Source organism: Eschrichtius robustus, chromosome 3 (genome assembly GCF_028021215.1).
Source record: "Eschrichtius robustus isolate mEscRob2 chromosome 3, mEscRob2.pri, whole genome shotgun sequence".
NCBI classification, from domain to species: Eukaryota; Metazoa; Chordata; class Mammalia; order Artiodactyla; family Eschrichtiidae; genus Eschrichtius; species Eschrichtius robustus.
The window spans coordinates 22,013,356-22,022,178 of NC_090826.1; the positions used below are offsets into that span (position 1 = coordinate 22,013,356).

General features: G+C 37.9%; 1 protein-coding gene across 1 annotated transcript in view; it reads left to right on the forward strand.

Moving 5' to 3' along the window:
- The window catches only part of STX12 (syntaxin 12), a 33,557-nt gene extending 28,447 nt beyond the window's left edge, over positions 1–5,110 (forward strand). Inside the window, exons 7-9 of the mRNA XM_068539264.1 lie at positions 1,042–1,114; positions 2,174–2,256; positions 3,585–5,110. Of these exons, the coding sequence (XP_068395365.1) occupies positions 1,042–1,114; positions 2,174–2,256; positions 3,585–3,677 (249 nt within the window). The 3' untranslated portion in view covers positions 3,678–5,110. The remainder of the gene's footprint in view (positions 1–1,041; positions 1,115–2,173; positions 2,257–3,584) is intronic.
- The last annotated feature ends 3,713 nt before the right edge of the window (positions 5,111–8,823 follow it).

An 8,823-nucleotide genomic window follows, 5' to 3' on the forward strand; every position in this document is an offset into this window, starting at 1 on the left:
TCCTCTGCTAGACTTCCTATACCATTTATTAGTCATTTACCGTGTAACACCCTTTCTTCTTATTTATCTTATTGTATACTGATCCCTCCCCGCCCCGCCCCCCCTTAGCTATTATTAAGCCCTTTTATATTCACAGCAGTCTGCAATTAGCAGACTCTCCCAACTATAGTAGACTCTTAGCAAGTAATTGAGGTTCTGGCAAGAACTATTCTTGCAAGTTATGATTAGGAAGTCATTGCTTTGAAGGCATCATTTTTTATTATAGCATTCTGAGAGGCAGTACACTACAATTGAAAGAGCGTGGGCTTTAGGGATATAATCCTGGCTGCAATGCTTAGTTTCCTCACTGACGAGTTGTATGGCTAGACAAGTTACGTAACCTCTCTGAGCCTCATTATCCTCAAAGATACTTAGTTCATAGAGTTACTGAATGATTAATTCAGGTATCAAGGAGGCATAGTAACAAAAGATCATGAACTTTTAATTCTCAGTTCTGCCACTTGCTAGCTGTGAGACCTTGGGACAAGTCATTAAACCTCTTTGAGCCGTGATTTTCTCTTCTGTAGAACGGGGATAATACATGTCTCATTGGGTTGTCATGAGGACCAGTTAAGTAATAGTTAATAATACCTGACCCTTATGAAGTGGTTATTTCACAGTTCTAAGAACTTCTTATTTAGTACTTCTGAAAACCCTATGAGATGGGTACTGCCAATTGTCCACATTTTAGAGGGGAGGTGCAGAGAAGTTCTTAATTTAAGGTTGGACAAGACTGGAGGATTAACAGTCCTCTGTAGCTGACAGTCAGGCTCCAAGAGACTGTGCTTTTAATTACCTACCTGGTATAGTACTTGGCACATAGTAGTCATTTAGTAAATGTTAATAATTAACTTTTTTTTCCATTTTCTGTTTATGGAGAAAACATGATTTATAAGCTTTAAAAACACATGTGTTATGTTACTAGACAAAGCTTTAGGTAAGTAGAGGAAATGAATCTTCTGACATGTTGCTTAACGTTAATTGTTTTTTTGTGTTCCTTAGGCTGATATTTTGGATGTCAATCAGATATTTAAAGATTTGGCAATGATGATCCATGACCAAGGTGATCTCATTGGTATGTATTATTGATACGTTTAACATGAGGGTGAGTTGACAGTGTTTGTGTGCAAAGAAGTCAGTAAGATGTGTCTCAGGAATTTTGGAATACCATTTAAAAATCATTAAATTCATTTTCTTAGCAATTTTCTCATGTTGTCAAATGTGTAAGTTAAAATGAGGCTTCCGTGAATAGTCAGCTCCATTCACTTGCCATAGCCTCTTGGTAAGTCTTTGGCTGTTTAGAGAAATATTAGCTGTCAGCTTCCCAGTTTTTATCTCCAGAGACTTGCACAACTATGGGCTTAGAAACCCTTTTTTTTTTAAGCTTTTTATTTGGATATAGTTTCAAGTTCATAAAAAGTTGCAAAAATGAAAATAATAAGGAACTCCTTGGGCTTCCCTGGTGGCTCAGTGGTTAAGAATCCACCTGCCAATGCAGGGGACATGGGTTCGAGCCCTGGTTTGGGAAGATCCCACATGCTGTGGAGCAACTAAGCCCGTGCACCACAGCTATTGAGCCTGCGCTCTAGAGCCCGCGAGCCACAACTACTGAGCCCACGAGCCACAACTACTGAAGCCCACGCACCTAGAGCCCCTGCTCCGCAACAAGAGAAGCCACCGCAGTGAGAAGCTGGCGCAACGAAGAGTAGCCCTCGCTCGCCACAATTAGGGAAAGCCTATGCACAGCAATGAAGACCCAACACAGCCAAAAATAAATAAATAAAATAAATAAAAAATAAGGAACTCCTTTATAAACTTTACCCAGATTTACCTCTTGTTAACGTTCTACCCCACTTGCTTTTTATTTGCGCTCACTCTTTCTCACTCTATGTATATACCTGATTTTTTTTCTGAACCATTTGTGGGTGAGTTATATACTTCATAACCCTCCACCCCAGTATTTATTTCCAAAGAATAGGGCTATTCTCTTATGGAGTTAGTAACTTTTGATTTCATGCCTGGATAGTTGGAGTGATGGTGGTGAACCAGGACCCATAGCATCATAATTCTCTTCAGTTTGCAGTCTTGAGACATCTGAGTGTGGTAAAACATCCACTGCCCTTCTTTTTTGCAGACAGCATAGAAGCCAATGTGGAAAGCTCAGAGGTGCATGTAGAAAGAGCCACTGATCAGTTACAGCGAGCTGCTTACTATCAGGTAAAAGCAGGTACTGAAGAAAGTCACTGTGTGCTGTAGACTTTATGGGCCATCACATTATACTGACACATTGAGAACAGCTGCAGCCTTTTGCTTAGACTTAAGCTGGAGACAGGTAGTCATAATTGCAGTCCCAGCTCCATTTTTAGTATTTTTCTTTGCAGAGAGATCTACAAAAAGGCATCAAACTTTGAATAAACTGACATAGATGCCTCTTAGCTACAAAGCTAACCACATAAGCTAGCATGATACCTAATCTGGTATAAGGCTAAGTTTATAACCTAAATAGCTGAAGTTTGTTTCAATTAGGATAGTAATAGGTACAAAGTAGAACTTTGCAGATACTTTATGTTGACTGTTGCCACAGAGGATGGACAAAGAATCAACTCTGACTGCTATTTATGAATTAATAGGGGCTTATCATTTTGGGGTCATTTCGTATGAATAAATAGGGGTTAATCGTTCCACTTTCTGTAAAGTGATATTTTTCTACATGTGAGTTGAAACTCTAGTTTTATGACTTTTATCTGGGTCTTTACCTCAGTTTACAAATATTGTGAATGAGGTCCCTCTCATTTCTCCTCAATTTGGTGTTGCATGGCTTTTTAGAAATAAATAGCATTCAGTCAGTTACCACGTTCCTAGGATAGCTGTATTTCACCTGGACTGTTCTTAAAGAAATACATATTTAATAATAGTGTTTCCTTTTAAAACTGAGTGATGACTTTAATATCCAACAGTAAAGGAACAATTAAGTAAATTATATACATCCACTCAATGTTATGTGGGAATTAAAGGAGATGTTTATGAAGAGTTTATAATATCAAAATTTTTATGCTAAAATATTAAGTGATAAAAACATCAAACATCATACAGTATGGTCCCAATTATGTCAGATAACAATATGCATGGATAAAAGATCAGAAGGAAATACAATCAAAATGTCAACTGTTTTATTATCTGTGGGTGATTATTTTCTCTTCTGCTTGTGTGTATTTTTTACAGTGAACATAAAATTTTATACTAGGTATAAAACCTTTATTAAAATACACATGTACAGATAACTTATTTTATTGCAAATAATGCCTAGCAACATAGGTATAAACAGTTCCTTTGCAAAATTGTATTTGGGAGCCTGGAATTAGAACTTGCGTTGCTGCCTAGCACTGGTAACTTGAGATTTTTGAGAAGGTGTCCGCATAGTCATACATGGATAGAGTTAATTTTGAATTACCAGGAGGCAGATTGATGAAGCACTCTTGGAGTCTTAGACTGAAACATTTTTTACTTGTTTCATGAGTGTCTTCTTTACATATTTCTCTCCTCAGAAAAAATCTCGCAAGAAGATCTGTATCCTGGTGCTTGTCCTGTCAGTGATTATTGTAATCTTGGGACTTATTTTGTGGCTAGTTAATAAATGAAGTGATTGCCTCCGAGCCTTCTCCTGCTGAGCTGTTTTCAAGGGCAAGTGCTTGCTGGAGTCTTGCCAGAACAAACTGATCACAAGAAGACAGAATACACCAGAATGTCCTGTAATAATTTAGTTAGAAACTAACTACTAACTAGTCCTTGGAATTAGTGACCTATGGAGACAGTATTTATCAATTTATGTGTACATTTTATTGATTTCTCAAATTAAGAATTAATTTATGTGGATTTTGCTTTCTCTTATATTCTGATTGCCCTTCGTCCCAAGTGTTTACTGAAAATTACATTCTAGATATTCTTGTTTTGGTAGGTAACACTATAGTCTTGTAATATTGTCTTTCTATGTACATACAAGATTTACCTTTTTACTAGCAACTGAGATAGAATTACTTTCTGTCACCCAGCATATTGGAGTCTGTCAGAAACTGTATAATAAGCCAGCAATTTTTATTATTTAATATTTTAGTTTGAATTTCTAAGAAGCCTGCCCCCTACATGCTTTGAAAGACTTTGGCAATGTATTTAACTAGAGAATAAAAAATTGCACATGTGATCCAGATTAAATCAGAAGTAACTATTTGAGCTGGCCAGCTGTTGGGGTGTCTGTTAATCTGGGTTTAAGTTTATTATCTGCTAGTGTCATCGACTGCAGTTCATCCATATATACACTAAACCATCTTGTTCACTTTTTGAAGAGTTTAATTTAATTAACATGATTCTCTGTGGGGTTCCTCTCCCACCTGTCTGTATAGAAGGGGAGAATTAGACAAAGCATTCTTCTGGAGAGCAAATAGGAATTGTTTGGAATGATTTAATCTTCTGTTGTTGTTGCTTAGTTGTGGTTCTGCATTCCTGGTGAATGATGAATGTTGCCATCAAAAGGCTGCCCCCTACCCTGATAAGGTTTGCTGGGCATTTGATGGCAGGAAGATTTTAAAAGCTAGTCTGAAGTTGGTTTAAAATTTAGTCCTGTGAACCTGGCGATAAAGCAAAGCAAAGGTTCTTTTTTGTAAATAATACTGGTTTGGAATAGTGATGTTAGACTTATCCTAATTTATGAACAAGAGATTAATCTCTCCGTGCATAGTTTTAGACAAAAAATGTTTCAATAAAAGATTGCTGTCTTGTAACATAAATGTTGTCCACTCCCCTTTTTCACAAGTGTAGGGAAGTTAAAGGGAAAGTAATTTCTCTAGGCTCTCACATAAATGTGAACTGGGCCAAAAATTTCAGTTCATCCTTTCGTGAATCAGAGGATCTCACTACCCTGGATATATTTATACTTATTTCTTCCATTCCCTTTAATGTTACTTAATCTTCTTTTACTAAACTAATGTGAACAGCAGGGAAACAGGGCTAAATGCATAAGTTTCTTTGCACTCTTGCAGCATTCCACCCACATAAGACAAATAAACATTTAAAAAGCTTTTGTAGTAAGTTTTTATGAGTTAACATCCTAATGCAGTAGATATTGGGTAATGTGCTGTCCAGAGAAAAACTGAGACCTGCAAGAAGACTGGAGATCAGGTGAGGATTGGTTTAGGGGTGGAATAGGTCCTTTCCTTGAGGAACAGGATAGAGCTATTGGGGCGTCACAGTGGCCCAAGCAGCAGCTTCAGAGGTAATTCCTTGGTTATACAATCACTGCCCCTTCAGCTCTAAATTACAGTTGGACTTGAATACATCATTTGTAACATTCCAGGCAAGAAAAAAGTCTTGACTGTAAAAAACTACCAAACAAACAAAAAAAACCACGAAAACTTTCAGTTTGTGTAAAATGAAGCCACCATAGTTCTGTTCTATGTTATCCAATGGTGGTGGTAATAGTAGTCATAGGTAGCAAATATGACCTTGGCCTAGAATTTCAGTGGCCTGGAATTTGTAGTAGTCACCAAGAGGTTCTGCTAAGTGGTCCTCACAAACCTGTTCACAGAATCCTCCTTGACTGTGCTTTGTCCACCTTTAGGGCACCATGGTTTAGGGCAGTGGTTCTTAACCATGGCTTCACATTAGAAACTAAAAAAATACTGATACCTAGGTGACCGTGCCACAAGATTCTAATTTAGTTAGTTTGGGTTATAGCCTGGGTATAGAGACTTCTAAAAGCTCCAGATAATTCTCAGGTATAACCATGGTTGAAAACCATTGGTTTGGAGGTCAAAAACTAGACTGGGATACAGAAGGCCTGGGGAATCTTAGCTCTGTCATTAACTTGCTGTAGGTATTTGGACAAGTTATTTAACCCATAGGCCCCTAGTTTCCTCAATCGTTCTCTTAAAGCTATAAAATTCTTTGATTGTAAAGACCATAGGGATGTGGTCTGAACATACCAACTGTATGTTTGTCTCTGTATTCCTTTCCTTTTCTCTTTCTTTCTCCTTTCTTTATAGAATGTTTTCTTCTCAAGTGAATTAAAACAGTAGTACTGTAGTATAGGGTAAAGTAGAGGTGTCATGGCTGGCCACTTCCTCTGCGAATGTTCCAGAACAAGAACTTGCTAGCTGCTAGACCAATGCTCCCTGGGTAGGTTTTGTTTTGTTTTGTTAAGGGGTGGTGATACACTGCCTTGCACCACTGGGAAAAAAATATCAAAATGAAATCATGCTTCAGTCAGTGCAAACTAAAATATACCAAGCCTCCTCCATTCAGTTTTTTTGTTTTTTGGGTTTTTTCCCCCTTCTTCTGTTCAGAGGCAGTTCTCAGTCATGGGAATGAAGCTTTTGCTTTTGGTCACTAAATGCAGACCAGAACCTAACTCAGATTTCATTCTATCCTGTTTCCTAGGGCTAGAAGGCTTCCTCCCTTCTTTTCTAAGCATGTTTAGCGTATCCCTAGGTTTCAAGGAATTTTTCAGTATTGCTTTCCAGTACTATGAATTACATCTACTTTAGAATCTCCATTTAGCCAGGAAATAGCTTGAAAGGTTTTAATTCCAACCCTTGATCCTGCTTTTAGGCCAACTGAGTAGTTCATTTTAATACTTATCCAAAATGAAATTTGATTAACAATATCGTACTTAATTTTTAAAAGATAAACTTGAAATCATAGAATTTTTAATGTGGGACTCTGATTAAGGACCAAGTTTTTACAGTCCATGGAGAAATGAGAAAAATAACATAGTGGGCTTTTTAAAGTACCATCTTTGAATCTGAGCTAATGGCCTTCTCACTTTCTAAAAAGATTATAAAAATGAAAAGGTGGTGATGTTAGGTGACAGTCTTCATTTAAAAATCTCCTCAGTTGGCAGAATAAAAGTTGACACCCCTATAATACTTACTTTCCCCTGGTCCATGACATCTCGAATATCTGAACCACTCATCTAGACTAGCTCCATCGCTTTACAACTGAAGAAGCTGAGGCCAGGAATGGCAGTCTACTGCAGGAATTTAGAGTCTTGAGGAAGTGCTCTGTATGTGAATGGTCATTTGTGGGGTAATACTGGAGCCCTTACTACAAGCAATTTACTATGCTGAATGTTTTACATTTTACATTTATCATCTTACACTCACAAAACTATCGAGGAGATATATTTTTCTCGTCCTCTTTTTATGGATTAGGAAACCGAGGCATAGTAAGTAAGCGACCTGGCCAGGGGCACACAGTTTAGGAGCTGTGGAGCCAGGATTTGATCTCAAGCACACAGACTTCAAAACCACACCTTTAGACACGATACACTGTCTCCGTTCATCACTGATACAAACTATCCTGCTCACCACGTCTTTCATGAAGCTTTAACAATGCGGAGTAATGGCAATTTCTATTCAGTTTTCATGAGTATCTTTTCTTTTGTTGGCACCTTGTAAACTTTTCATTCACCACCCTGCTAAATGAAGTCTCCTGCTGTACCATCTCTACACAAACACACAATTTTTTCAGTGTCTCCATTTGATCACTCATATATAAAAGATGTTCTAAGAAGTTTTTTGATATCAATATGCTCCTTATGTCTTTAGATTCTATTCTAAGGAAGTCTCAAAGTCTAAGAAATTAATCTTTGTTGAGATACCAAAATCCAAAGGCAGCTAGCCCATCAGTCTTTACATTTCAAAAGGTTCATGTCCTAGACTGCTGTCCTCCAGTTTGCTGATCTCTACTGACATCATTGGTGCCCAAAGAGCATTTTGCTTTATAAGGCCCAGGAAAGTGTAAGGTGCCATTACATCAGAGGTCAGTGTGAATATCAGCTGTGCTGGAAACAGGGAACATAGCCAAGGAATAAAGAATTATAAGGGTAAGACTATAGCTTAGGTTTCTTGGGTGTACATTCAGCATTATAAGGGATTAAATAATAGACCACCCACAGAAGCTGAGAAATTGAAAGGCAAAGCTGACATAAGATGGTATTAGATCCCTGATAGTTAGACATGGCTTCAATACCTCTTCATGCCTGAAAAGGGCATGGGACCTCAAAGGCCCACACAATCTCTGTAGATACAAGCACCTTGCTCTTTTCTGTTACACTCAAAACACTTGAAACTATTTAATTCTTTCTTAATCAAGTCCCTGTGCTCAAAGGAGGGAGCTATAGCCTGTTTTCCTGAAATCAAGTTTAGAGCTATCAGCCTAGTCTATTTTTGGAATCACAAAGCTGGAAAGTAGGATATTAACCAGTTCGTGTGATAAGTGATCTGAGGGAATTCCCTGGCAGTCCAGTGGTTAGGACTTGGCGCTTTCAACTGCCGAGGGCTGGGTTCAGTCACTGGTCAGGGAACAAAGATCTTGCAAGCCCCGAGGCACAGCCAAAAAAAAAAAAAAAAAAAAAAAATGATCTGATCAGTTAACATCCTTGCTGGATGAGTTTACTGTGCATTTGAAGACCAGGGGAAAATGTGATTCTCCTGCCTAAGAGTTGATAATTTTAAATTCCAAGTTAATATTATGCTGCAGCTAAATCTTGATGCCTGGAGATGTCACCAAGGGCAAACTCTTTTGAACAGGCTGATGTTCAATTTAAAATCTAGAGGACCAGTAGCAGGCAATCAAGAAAAGAAATAACTCCACCACAGAAGGAGATAACTTGCTGTGCAGTGCCTCTTTATGGGTGAACAATAATTTTGCATTCGGTTTCCTTAAAAGAAAAAAAAAAAAAAAAGGTCAGATAATCCTCCCATGTTTTCTACAAAAGTGAAAAAGTGTTGG